We start from the raw sequence: 13,537 nt of genomic DNA on the forward strand, positions 1-13,537 counted from the left end.
CACTAGACATCCAAGGAAGAAAGGTGAGGTTTTCTGCTCAGAAACCCTTCCTTGCCCCACAAGGTTGCTATGAGTTGTGGTAGTGAGTTCAGTTTATGTATATGTATGTGTGTTTGTGTATATATGCATCTGTATATGTGCATATATATAGATATGTATCTACACACACAAATATGTATGTGCATATGTCTAAACCAAACCAAATTCATTGCCATCGAGTCAGTGCTATGGGCTTCTGAGACTTTAACTGCTTTCGGGAGTAGAAAGCCCAGTCTTTCTCTCACAGAGCTTCTAATGGTTTTGAACTGTGGACCATGCGGATTGAAGCCCATTGGGTAACCTCTATACCACCAGGGCTCCATGCTATGTATATACATAGTGTGTGTGTGTGTGTGTGTGTGTGTGTGTGTGTGTGTGTGTGTAGGCAGAGAGAGAGAGAGGAACTAATTTTTTTTATTGGCTCCTGTGAGTCCTTGAGATCACTTGACTAGGTATTGTTTTTCTTGTTACTAGTCTCAGAGAAAGGATATGTGATTTGGCCCAATTAGCAGTGTTCTTTAGTAAGCAGCATGGGCAAGATCTCTGACCCACAGCTTTGAGCTCCTTACTTGTAATTCAGTTCAATTATGCACGTCGCAGCGGTCATGCTAACAAGCATTTCTGAGTTTCTGAAAGAGAACAGAAAATCTGAGCATGCTCTGTTTGTGTACTTGGAAACAATCCCGCTCACCCAGGTTCCTCCCCTCCTCTGCACAGATCCGTGGCCCCGACCATTTCTTTTGGAAGATTTCGGAGCTCATCCTGGTGATCTGTCTCCCTTCCCCACTCCCTTAGGTCACCTCTGTGTGATGTTTCTACATCAGTTTTCATTCTCCTCCAGACTTCCTGTTTCCTCCTCCAATAGCCTCGTCCTCTCTGAAGCCCCGAGTCACTTGCTCCCGTGCTCACCCACCTCTCTCATGCCTGCCACCAGTTGACCAGCTCTCCCCCCTCTGTTCAGCTAGGCTCAGGTCTTCCTCTTAGGGGGCAGGGGCCGGGGCACAGGTTGGACTTTTCACTTTGAACGTGCTGCCTCCTTGAGCACCTACGTGATTTCTCACTCCTGTTTCCCTACCCCCAACTCCACTCTTAAGGAGTTGTCTTGTGCTACCAGTTTCTATTGTTTTCATTCCTTTGCTTTATAGCTTCTGTCCCACTGTTCTCCTTGAAGGAATCTTATACTAAAAGTCAACAATTCAAAATTTTCCGGGATTATCATTTCTTGGAGTTAAAAACATCTATGAAGGATAGAATACAGATTGAGAAGGTTTGGCCCATGGTCCACCTCAAAACAGATTTTATTTGCCCTCTAGGATAGCTTCATTTCAAAAATTATACAAAGCCTTACTGTGTAAGTAAAAGAGATCATATTTCATGGACTCAGGTGCACACACAGTGCCTCATGGGAACTGTACGTAATAGGCGATTAAGTGCTCCACATGTAGAGCGTATGTTTGAATCCTTTTAGGGGCATTTTGAGGCTCTTCTACCTGGCTTTTCCCATTTTTGTTTCTTTGTTTATTTCTTGATTTCTTTGTTTTTTTCCCCCTCCTGGTTCCCCTTCTCTTACTTTCTTTTAAAATTTTCATTTTAATGTTTTATTTTTCTCGTTTTCTAAACTGTCTTTGACATTCTTTTTGCCCTGATTCTCCGAGTTATTATTACTTATTATTGTTAGTTTCTTCCTTAAAGAAGGCCTGACGTGTTGATGGATTGGAAAACAAAAACAAACAACTCCAAAGCGTTTTATCCCAGATGCCTTGGGTAAATTCTCACCCCAAATGTGCTGTCACCTGCTGTTACATTAGGCTGTTCCACCACCATTTGAAAATTCTCACATTTCCCAAGAAGCACTTCAGATTATTTCTGCTACACGGGCTGCTTTCTCTCTGCCGGACTTCTGATGGTGCTCTCGCCCCTTGACCATGTACTTGGGCTTAGACTGTGCATCATCACCGATACTTCTTTTCCATCACATTTCACAGACAATCACCGCCCAGTTCTTCATTTCAGAATGTTTCTTTTGATCAGTCCCTGTTCTGTGGTCCTTTACCTCTTCCTGTCCCTTACCCTTCCACACTAGAGCTGTGCTGGTAAACTGTTTTTTCCAACCGCTTGTTCTTTCCTATCCCTGTCAACTGATGCGTCTTTGACTTAAAGACACCCTGTTGTATGTGAGATTAAATCCAGTCTCGGCATTCTGACATTTGAAAGTCTGCATAGCTACATCCTCTGGACCATTTGTCTACCACGTTCCAATAGGAGTTGATTATTGGTAGCCAGGGCATTTCCCGTGCAGTGCTCTGACTCATTTGGAATACCTGTCATGTTATTAACACCCCTTACCACACCCCATACCAGTTACTTATGCATATTTCAAGAATGCTTAGGAATTCCCTCTCTCATAAGCCTTTAGTGACTATTTCCAACCCCAAACCGAATTCACTGCCGTTGCATCAGTGCTGGCTCACAGTGACCCAATAGGCAAGGGTAGAACTGCCCCTGTGCATTTCTGAGACCAACTCTCTACTGGAGTAGACAGCCTTGTCCTCCTCCCGACAAGCAGCTGGTCAAACTGCTGACATTGCAGATGGAAGCCCAACATCGAGCCATTTCTCTGGGACTGTTTACAGACGCATATCTGTACCTGGCTTTTACCTCTACTTCTTTTTTCACTCTATCTATTTATTGTGCGTTTTAAAATTAATTTCTAATTTCCTATGTATTGTGTGGCTGTTTTGAGTGTCAGGTATCTAATGGACTTAGATTATCCAATGGACTTAGATCTAAAATGATTGACACACACTGTGACTAATCTAGTTTCTGCATCCCTTTGAGCTCCTGGCAAGCATCTAAAATAGACCACAGCATTTTTTTTCTACTGTGCTTGTATGTAACCTCAGAAGCCTTCAGAGAATGTTTTTCCAGCTGTTTATTTTGAAATTCTTGGAACTATAAAAAATTAGAAAATATTGAGTTGGCTCTGTTACACTTGAAGATAGGTGCATTCACAGGATGATATCGGACTGGATTGTGTGGAGATATGAATGTGAGTCTCTACAGTCTTGGACCTTTTGAACCTTCTCTATCACGTTACTGCTCTAGGATGTTGAAGTCAAATGGATCGAGTACCAGAATATGGTGAACTACCTCATCCAGTGGATTAGACACCACGTGGCCACTATGTCTGACAGAACATTTCCTAATAACCCTGTGGAATTAAAGGTCAGTGTCCCCAAAGAAGTTGGAGTATTAAACTTTTAAAAAATGCTTTACTGGTTCCATTTAGTTCAAGAAAAATTGGAAGGTCACTAAAAAGCAACAGTTTTGTTTACTGTTCTAACTATGCAGAGAAAAAAGAGATAAACACTAAAAATATTTGTTATAATAGCTGCAATAGCTTGAAGAAATCTGCAACCTCTCAGTGTCAAAGGTAGAATTGGGAGAGTCTCTGGAACTGATCTGGCCAGACCTTGTTTGGTGTGTGAAAAGTCCCCTAGGAACTCCTGGATTGCTGTGAAAGGAGAGGCTCTGGGAAGCTCACACACAAGGGATGGGGCTTGTGAGTTTGCCTGTCCCTAAACCCTGCCTAAGGGAGGGTATTTTTTTTGTATTGCAACAGGGGGTATATGCAATCTGTTTGACCACAGAGTTGAGAATTAGGGTCTAACTCCCAGAGTAAGTGAATTCGTGGTCTAGCAAAGCTTTTGTAACTACCTAAAAATGTAGGCTAAGTCCTTTGAGGTAAAGATGGTATAGGAGTAGAAATGACGACTCAGATTGAAGATCAAATCGTATGACTTTGAACATTTGGATTACATAGTAGAGTAGCCTATTTTTTAAAAATGGATCATGTGAATATTAGCTGCAAGATCTAATTCCTTGATTTATAGACTTTTCATGTTTAAACTGGAATTATAAAAACTGTAATAACCCAGGATGAGACTTGTCACAATTACTCATTGTGCTCATGCATCAGAACAAAACATCTATGGAAAACCCTTTTACAGAGAAATTACTGAGTGGTGAACGATGGGTAAACATGATAATGGGGCAGGAGGAAAGAAAAAGAGGAACAAACAAGAAAGTAAAAAGTATATATATAGGTTTAAATAAGGATAGGTATATTTGTGTGTGTGTGTGTGTGTGTGTGTGTGTCTAACTACAACAAGGAAGCAGTTGGATGTCGGGCCTCTACTTAAATCTTACCTCAGAACTAGAATGGCTTGTTCTAATAATGTGGCAATGTATGATACTTGCCTTCCTGACATGATTGCTGAAGACAAAATGTGGTGAAGAAAGTTGATGGTGCCTGGCTATCAAAAGATATAGCATCTGGGGTCTTAAAGGCTTGAAGTTAAACAAGTGGCCATCTAGCTCAGAAGCAACAGATCCCACATGGAAGAAGCACACTAGCCTGTGTGATCATGAGGCGTTGACAGGAATAGGTATCAGAAGTTCAAAAGCAAGCAATCAAATAGACATACAGGAGCATAGACAAAGTGGAGACCCAAAACCCACCTATAAGATAATTGAACAGTCCTTCAGAGAAGGGCCACATGGAAGGGATTATATATCCAGGGTGCAGTGTGGCACTGATGAAACATAACTAACTATCCCATGGTTCTTTAATATTTCCTCTTATGGTCTTATTTTACCTCATTAATCTTAGACCTGCATATGTTCATTATTATTACGGTCTTATTTTACCTCATTAATCTTAGACTTGCATATGTTCATTTGTATAATTAAGGTCATTTGATGCATGAAATCCAAGATAGATAAACACTTCAGAAATAGTAATTGGAGTAATAATTTCCTGAGGGTATGGGAAGAGATGGAGGTGGTGGGGAACTGATAGCAATGATGACTATATAACCCCACTCTAGGGTAATGAACAACAGAATTTAGGTGAATGGATACATTGGATGGTATAAGATACGAAAATAATAATAACAACAATATATTATATAATAATAAGGGTTCCTGGGGGGTAGGGCGGGAAAGGGAGGAGAAAAAGGGAAACTGATATCAAAGAGTTCAAGAAGATAGAAAATGTTTGAAACAACAATTGTACAATTCTGCTTGATTCAATTGAATTATGGAGCTCTGTAAGAGCTCTCAATAAAATGTTAAAAAAGAAACAAAAACCTAACTCTCAAGTTGCCACAGGTCTTTGCCATAAAGTTACTTGGCATCTGTTGGTAAGATGTGTTTACATTGTTCTAAACTTGTTTTGGTGCTGTCTCCCTACGTGGATGCAAACCTGTCCAGGACAAGATAACCTTTTAACCTTCCAGCACCACCGGTTACCAGGGTTCAACATTTGGTAGCATTTGGTGCTTATTGGCTGCCCAAATTCATGAAATATTCCTCTTTGCCCTCAACTATATTTATTTCCAAATGGAAATTCCTGTTGTTCAGAGACTTTTGCTGCCCTCTGATTAATGATGTTCCTTAAAATTATAGAAGAAGTTTAAGCAACCACACAGGTTGCTCTCTTGTGCCTGGGATAAGCCTAGTAAAGGAAATGCATTATGGGGCAGTGTCTAATAATTTGGTTAACCAGCAAAACATTGAATACCTGCCTGAAGATTTATAGTGTCTGGTTTTATAACATGAATTAGCGTGACAAGATTAGTGTATACTTATTAAATGTGGAGATGTTTTATACACATTATTTTTCTGAAGATCCTTTATAGAAAATACAGTAAATAATTTATATTTAAGAAGTTTCAAAACTTCACATGCACAAAGTAGATACTAATTTCCTTATAGGATTGAGGCATTCACATCATGGTGCTTATCTATAAGTCTGTATAATTTGGCCAACGGATCATTGAAACCAAATCTTAACCTGTCCCTATGATAAGAGTTCAGTTTTCAATGATCTAGCCAGTTTGGGGGTAGACTAAAACAGCCCCTCTGATTCCCTACCTTTATGGGACACTACATCAGAATATTTTTTTTCAAAAAGGAAAAGCTAACAGAACATTTTATAAAGTGCTTATTTTAAAGATCATGTGTTCTGTTTTGGATGATGAGAGATTCTTAGCAGAGCCGTGGGAATCGCTGTTACAGTTTATTATTATCCAGATGTGTGGCACACATTAGAGTAATTATATTATCAAATTACACCTGCCTCAGTTCTTACATAATTCATGCCACTAACTGTCTGGGACTTGCTACTGTCCTCAGGTGTTGAATTTTTCAGAGGAAGACCACTGAATACACACGACACAAGGATCTGGCATTTGAATTGGTGACATTATGAGATAATGAAACAGGGCTTTGATTTGTGGTCCTTAATTTATTTTTCTTTTCATTTCAGGCACTTTATAATCAGTATTTACAGTTTAAAGAAACAGAAATTCCACCAAAGGAAATGGAAAAATCAAAAATTAAACGCTTATATAAACTGTTAGAGGTAAACAAAGTTTCCTTTCTCTATTCTTTTGTATTGTAAAACTTGGTTATACTTTGAATTTTTGCTTCACATGAAATTTTTTTTGCTTTTCCAAGATTTGGATAGAATTTGGACGCATCAAACTCCTGCAAGGTTATCATCCAAATGACATAGAAAAAGAGTGGGGGAAACTCATCATCGCCATGCTTGAGAGGGAGAAAGCACTGCGCCCAGAAGTGGAAAGGTAGGCAAGGATGGAAGGCTAGAGATGGAGAACGTCTCTCTCCCCACCCACCTGTATGGAAAATACAGCAACTTTTAAGAACCAGACAGACTTAGGCCCAAAACATCTTTTCCACTTGCTGGCTTTGTGAGCTTAGAGAAGTCACTTGGCTTCTCTGGTTTTCCACTTCCTTATCTATAAATTCTTCCAAAAGGCTGGAGGACTAAGACCCTGAGCGAATACACTCAAGTGTCTATTAGGCTGGGTTGTTGGATGAAGTCTAATCGTATAGGGCACTCATAATTTCGAAGCCAATAAAAATTTCCCTTGAGAATCTTGAAGACTGGTCTTAAGTCAACAGAGCCTATATCTGCAGGTTCTTGAGTTAAGAATTAACTTATTTTGGTTCTTACTACATTTTTCAGTCTGGCTTTCTGTCAATGGGGCCATGGAAACCAAAGTCGAGCGTTTAAAGAGTAATGGGGTAGTAGTCTAGAAGACACTCAGTAAATGTCCATTTGAGATTCCTTTCTGCTACGCTGCTACAAATTAGTTTTTCCTACAGTGCCATCATTGTCTCTTGACCATTCTTCTCACCCAAGATGGGATCGCGTAATCTGTCGGAAAGATCTTTTTGGATCAATTTCTGTCTGGTTTACCCCTTTCGCCACAGCGTGACCTGTAGTGTGTGGGAGTGGTGATCTGTGAGCTCCACAGAGACCATGCATTCTCAACATCTAACCTAACCTGTGATAGATATTATGAGAAAAAACTGACAACTCCCTGATCTCGTCTCGCCTCACACCCTCCTGACTGCATGGCAGACACAGCGTCTCTCTCAGGGGCTCTGCCCTCTCCCAAGCACAGGGTTTTTGAACAGTTTGTTCTTTTGGCAGGGGAGTTTATTTCATCCTCAGATCACAGCTCCAGGGTTGCGTTCTGTAGAAACACTTTCATGATCTCCCGGACTATATCAAATGTCTAGTTTATGCTCATATTTACATCATTGCACTTATTCTCAGTTGTCATTTGATCTTGATTTGTGTGATCATTTGGTTAATTGCAGGCTGCTATGCAGCATAAGTTCTAAACTCTTGTTTTCTTTTTTGTTATTCATTGTTTTACCAGTGCTTCATACAGTGGGCACAATATAGATATTCATGTTCCTTGGTGTTCTGCAAGTGCCTTCTGTGTTGTTGGAATATGAAATAATGAAGATATAAGAAAGCAAGCCTAACTTTCCAGTTCTTTAACAATTAAATAATTGATTCCACTTTTGTTATAGTAAGCATAATAGTATATCAAAGTAGCTGGGTCGTTGAAGTTTCAGGGTTGTGCAAATGGTTAAGGTGCTCATCAGTTAACTGAAATTTTGGAGGTTTGAGTCCACCCAGAGGTGTCTTTGAAGAAAGGCCCAACAATATATTTTCAGTGACCCACCCCACCCCCACACACACCACAGGAAACCTAATGGATTGCAGCTCTACTCTGATGTGGGGGCACCATGCGGCAGAACTGGCTCAACTGCAGCTGGGTTTGGTGTATCTGGATCATTAGAACGGAAACAAGCTTGAAATACTCAGGATGGAACTTCATTCTGGGTGATCAAAATGAGATACTAAGCAAAAAGAAAGGAAACGTATACCAGAGAACATACATCGAGTAGAGTTTTAGTTATCTGAATAGTGGCCAGATATTTATAAATGTTAGTAAAACACATACCTTTCCTGTATGTCAGTTTGTCCTCCTGGGGTGGATTGTAGTTTTCTGTGATGCTGGAAGCTTGCCACTGGTATTTCAAATCCCAGTGGGTTCACCCATGGTCCATAGGTTTTGGTGGTGCTTCGAGACGAAGAACAGACTACAAAGAAGGGCTAGGTTGTCCACTGCTGAGGAATTTGCTGCTGAGCACCTTATGACTAGCGCAGGAGCACTGTCTGGTAGAGGCCTGAAGATGGTCCCCTCAGGCTGGAAGGCACTTGAAATATGACGAGGGGGGAGCAGCGTCCTCCTAGTAAAGTCCACCACAATGGAGCAGCGTTTTCAGGCTCTCCATTTACTGGTGGAGTAAGACTCAAAAATGAAAAAACAAAAACAAAAAAAACCTGGCTTCAAACATCCATTAATACTCAGAATGTAGAATGTATAAAGTATGAATCTAATAAAATTAGAAGTCACCAAAAATAAATTGGAATTCATAAATTCAATATTCTAGGAACAGTGCGTTGGAATAGACTGACATTGGCCATTTTGAATTGGAGACTCATATGGTTTATCATGAAGAGAATGACAAACTCAAGGAGAATGGAGTCACATTCATCATCCAAAAGAATATTTCAAAATCTGTCTTGCAGTACAATGCTGTCTGAGATAGGATAATATCTATATGCCCAGCAAGGAAGACCAGTTACAACTATTATTCAAATCAGTGAATAGCTGCCACTGAAGCCGATAATGAAGAAATGGAAGAATTCTACCAATTTCTTTAGTCTGAAATTGATCAAATATGCAATGAAGATGTACTGATAATTACTGACAATTGGAACGCAAACATTGAAAAAAAAGGAGGAAAGTTGAAAAAGCAGTAGTTAGAAAATAAGGTGGGAATTATAGAAACAGCGGGAGATCACATGAGAGAATTTGTAACACCAACAAATTCTTCCTTTCAGAACATTTTTTTTATAAATAAGGACAATTTTATTTATTGCTACCAGAGCCTTTTATTGATACTCTTCACCCATTCAACAACATATGGGAAGAGATGATGGAGAAATTCAATATCATCAACCAAAACAAGGCCAGGGGCTGACTTTGTAACAGATCATCAGCTGCTCATATGCAAGTTCAAGTTGCAACTGAAGAAAATTTAAAAAAATCCACAAGAGCTACAATAAGTCCTTCATTATATTCCGCCCAACTATAGAGAGCCTCTCAAGAACAGATTCGACCCGTAGTGACTGAAGACCAGACAAGTTGTGGGATGGCACCAAGACATCATACGCGGAGAGAGCAAACGGTCATCAAACAGTTAGGAAATACCAACTCTGGTCGATATCATTGAACTAATGAATTGTATGATACATGGATGAAGTACCAATAGAACTGTTTAAATAAAAAAGTTAGGAAATAAAGAAAAGACCAACGTGGGTGACAGAAGAGAACTCCGAAACTTGTTTTTCAACATTGAGTAGTCAAATCGAATAAAAGAAGTGATCAAGTAAAGAGAGCGCAAAGTACAGCTGGAAGAAGAAACAAATCTTTGTTTTCGGGACAGGTTGTGGGGTTGGGGGGGGATGGGGAGGGGAGTTGAGTTGCCAGAATGCTGCTTGGAAGTAAAGATGGTGGGTTTGTGTCTCTCTCACCTTGGGCATGTAATTAGGAGAGATCAGTCCTTGGAAAAAGGACCTCACACTCGGGAAAGCCATGGAAAAAGAGGGAGACCCTCAGGGAGATGGGTGGGCACAGTGGCTGCCCAGTGGGCTCAGCCACAACAGCAGCGAGGGTGGTGGGAGACTGGGCAAGGCTTTGCATTCACAGCGCGTTGATGTGAATGGAGTTGACTTCATGGCACATAACAAAAGGACGACAATAAAAGTGTGTGGTTAAGATGGCAGGGCCCAGGAGCCAGTCACTTTTGCATTAAGGTTGTTAGCTCCTTGGTTTGCTAGCTGTATAATTTTAGCAAGTTCTTTAATCTCTTTAAGCCTCAGTTTCCTCATTTCTAAGCAAGGTGTAATAGTATCATACCTGCTGAATTTGGTGGTTATGAGTATAAGATGAGATTAATGTATAGAAAGTGATTTGATAATTTCCTGGAAGAAGATAATTGCTTGATAACCTTTAGGTGCTAGTAGCTGTATTTCACGAAAATTCTCATATTTTCCCCATCTTGCCTTCAGAAAAGAAAAAATATATATCCACCCTTAGAGTAGAGAAGTAGCAATTTGGCTTTGTGCTACTGGGCATAGGAAAATATTTAGGAGATTGGCTGAGTAAATGTCTTCATTTTTCTTGATGCAACAAGTTTTTTTGGCATTAACTGTGCATTTCAAATATTACCTACATGGCATGGGAATTTGAAAGACAAATGAGAAGACCCAGGCTTGTTATGCCTTATTTCACAGAGTTAATATTCAGTTCTTTTAAGATACAGGATTCTAAAAGGGTAGAATCAGGTTTGCAATTCCAGAATGAAGCAGAGATTGCCAGACATGAGATTGAATGTGAAAACCTTTTATGCTAGCGTGTAATTCTTATTGATGGAAAAAATTACCAGGCAAATCAAAAAGGAGAAACAAGCACAGACAAGCATTGCAGTGATATTTCTACTTAATGCTTTAGCTTTAAAAAACAATTTCAGTAACTCTGATACAGTTAGAAATAAGATTACTAAGAGCAGGCTATAAGAGCAGGCCATATAAAGTGAGGTCAATGGATACCTTTCCAGTTAAATTGACCTCCCCAAACAAATGACAAGCACACTTTGTTTCTTATCAGAGTCATTGGTTATATAAACACAGCCTCATGTCATTCAATCTGTCCCTTTGCTATCGTCAGGATGTGTTTGAATATTGGTTGGCTTGGGTTTGTTTGTTTGTTAAGCTCGTGGTCTTGTTACCAGAATCATCTTTTCTAGTAGTACCTGCGCCTGTGCGGCAGCTGAGTTGTTTTTAGGTGGTTGCAACTAGATGACTCGGGATGAAAATATTTGGCATATCTTTCCCCTGTGACGCCCATTGGGGCGCTTTGTCTGTACTTGTAGGGTTTTCATGCAAGCTACAAAAGCAAACCTCAGCTAGCAAACCTGTGGCTTTAGGCGAGATTCTTTTGAATAGTTATCAGCATGTTATTTGCTGCGTGTTGAATATGCATGTAGAGGCATATTTAAGGAGCCATTCAAGCCCCAGCCTTCAGCCGCCACCTTTCACCGGCAGAAGTGGTGCGTTTTGCAGAGGTTCTTGGTTTCAGTGGTGGAAGACAGAGCATCACTTCAGGAATAAACATGCGCAGCAGTAGCTACAGTTACCACAGCAGTGATTCTGTGTTCAGCAACACCACTAGCACTCGAACCAGCCTGGATTCAAGTGAAAATTTCCTCTCTGTTAATTGTGGCCCAACGCTGATCAATTCCTGCATTAGCTTCGGCAGTGAATCCCTTGACGGACACAGGTATTGGGGTGGAGAGTGGGGGATTGTGGGTTTTCCTTTGCTGGGCAGCATTTGATGGCGATGGTGAAGTGGCCAAGTTCGAAGGGAGAGGTTTGAATTCAGTGTGTCCCTTCTTTTAGGTTGGAAATGTTACAGCAGATTGCCCAGCGAGTTCAGAGGGACAGTGTTATCTGTGAGGACAAATTGATACTCGCCCGGAACGCCCTCCAGTCTGTAAGTTAATTTTTGGAGTCATTGTGATTGTGGTAGTGAGGGCTCAGTGCGTGGAAACTCTTGTATAGCATTTTGGGTAATTGGCTAAAAGCATATCTTCTTTTCGGAAATGTAAATTGTGTTAAAGATTGTGAGTGGAACTGACTCTCTTGAGGGACAGGAGCCAGCCAAGGGAAAACAAAGGGACCCTGTGTGGGCTTCTGCTCCAATACCTGGGAGTTTTATGTTTGATGCCAAGTTTGCAACCTGTTTCACCGCCTTTAACACTCAGTTCTTTGCAAAATGCAGGATTCTAAAAGATTGGAATCAGGGCTGCAGTTCCAGAATGAAGCAGAAATTGCCGGATATATACTTGAATGTGAGAACCTTTTACGCCAGCATGTAATTGATGTGCAGATTCTTATAGATGGAAAATATTACCAGGCAGATCAGTTAGTACAGAGGTAAGAATGCTACTTATTTATACCTGTGCTTTATAGGGTAATCATCTCATGAGAACTAATGAACAGGAGGAGGCCCCGGGGGCCATTAATGATTAAGCAGCCAACTACTTACTGAAGGCACCTCCCTCCAGGTCTCCCCCATACGTTTCTCGGAAGACAGGCCTGCCCAACTTCTGAAAGGTCACAGCCCACATGGGGGTCCCCATCAGTCGGACACAACTTGATGGCAACTAACAGCAATAATAGTAATAAGAATAGACGTGAATGTTCATGAAATATGTTTTTTACTCTCTTCAATGAAGTGTATGCCATATCAATTGTGGTATACTTTGGTGTATAAAGACCGTTCTTTTTGAGAGATCAGTAATAGGAAAAATATTTTTATGATATAAGGCTATAATAACCAATGCTGTAATATGCTATAGTAATGATACACATGTATTTAAAAGTTTATGTGTGACATTTGAAAAAGAGGAAGTTTCAGAAATGTGCCTTTTTTTCTTTGTGACCCTTTGCTCGAAAAGTGCCTTTTATCGTAGACCTTATCCCTCTTCATTTTATTTTTAGGGTAGCAAAGCTCCGAGATGAAATTATGGCCTTAAGGAATGAATGTTCTTCTGTGTATAGTAAAGGGCGCCTGCTGACGACGGAACAGACAAAGCTCATGATATCAGGAATCACTCAAAGTTTAAACTCAGGATTTGCACAGACCTTAAATCCCTGCCTGAACTCGGGTCTGACCCAGAGTTTAACACCTTCCCTGACTTCTTCCAGCATGACCTCAGGCCTGTCCTCAGGCCTGACTTCCCGCCTGACTCCATCGGTTACTCCAGCTTACACACCTGGTTTCCCATCAGGGTTAGGCCCAAATTTCAACTCAGGAGTAGAAACAAATTCATTGCAAACTCTCAAGTTGATGCAGATCCGAAAACCCCTTCTAAAGTCGTCTTTGCTGGATCAGAATTTAACAGAAGAGGAAGTAAACATGAAATTTGTTCAGGATCTTTTGAATTGGGTGGATGAGATGCAGGTAAAGAGGCTTAA

General features: G+C 40.5%; 1 protein-coding gene across 7 annotated transcripts in view; it reads left to right on the forward strand.

The window, feature by feature from the left end:
- DST (dystonin) overlaps nt 1–13,537 on the forward strand; it is a 527,522-nt gene that overhangs the window by 340,045 nt on the left and 173,940 nt on the right. For 4 of the 7 annotated variants that reach the window (XM_045294845.1, XM_045294847.1, XM_045294848.1 and 1 more), the window contains exons 12-17: nt 3,145–3,264; nt 6,371–6,466; nt 6,562–6,689; nt 11,957–12,050; nt 12,339–12,493; nt 13,061–13,523. In XM_045294845.1, coding sequence (XP_045150780.1) covers nt 3,145–3,264; nt 6,371–6,466; nt 6,562–6,689; nt 11,957–12,050; nt 12,339–12,493; nt 13,061–13,523 — 1,056 coding nt within the window. Of the gene's footprint in view, nt 1–3,144; nt 3,265–6,370; nt 6,467–6,561; nt 6,690–11,670; nt 11,838–11,956; nt 12,051–12,338; nt 12,494–13,060; nt 13,524–13,537 lie in introns of those variants that run through there. The other 3 variants (XM_045294846.1, XM_004696339.2, XM_004696340.2) reach the window with 1 other exon arrangement.

The sequence above is a fragment of the Echinops telfairi genome, unplaced genomic scaffold, assembly GCF_000313985.2.
Source record: "Echinops telfairi isolate 266 unplaced genomic scaffold, ASM31398v2 ScPeMD7_3533;HRSCAF=4204_1, whole genome shotgun sequence".
Lineage (NCBI taxonomy): Eukaryota > Metazoa > Chordata > Mammalia > Afrosoricida > Tenrecidae > Echinops > Echinops telfairi.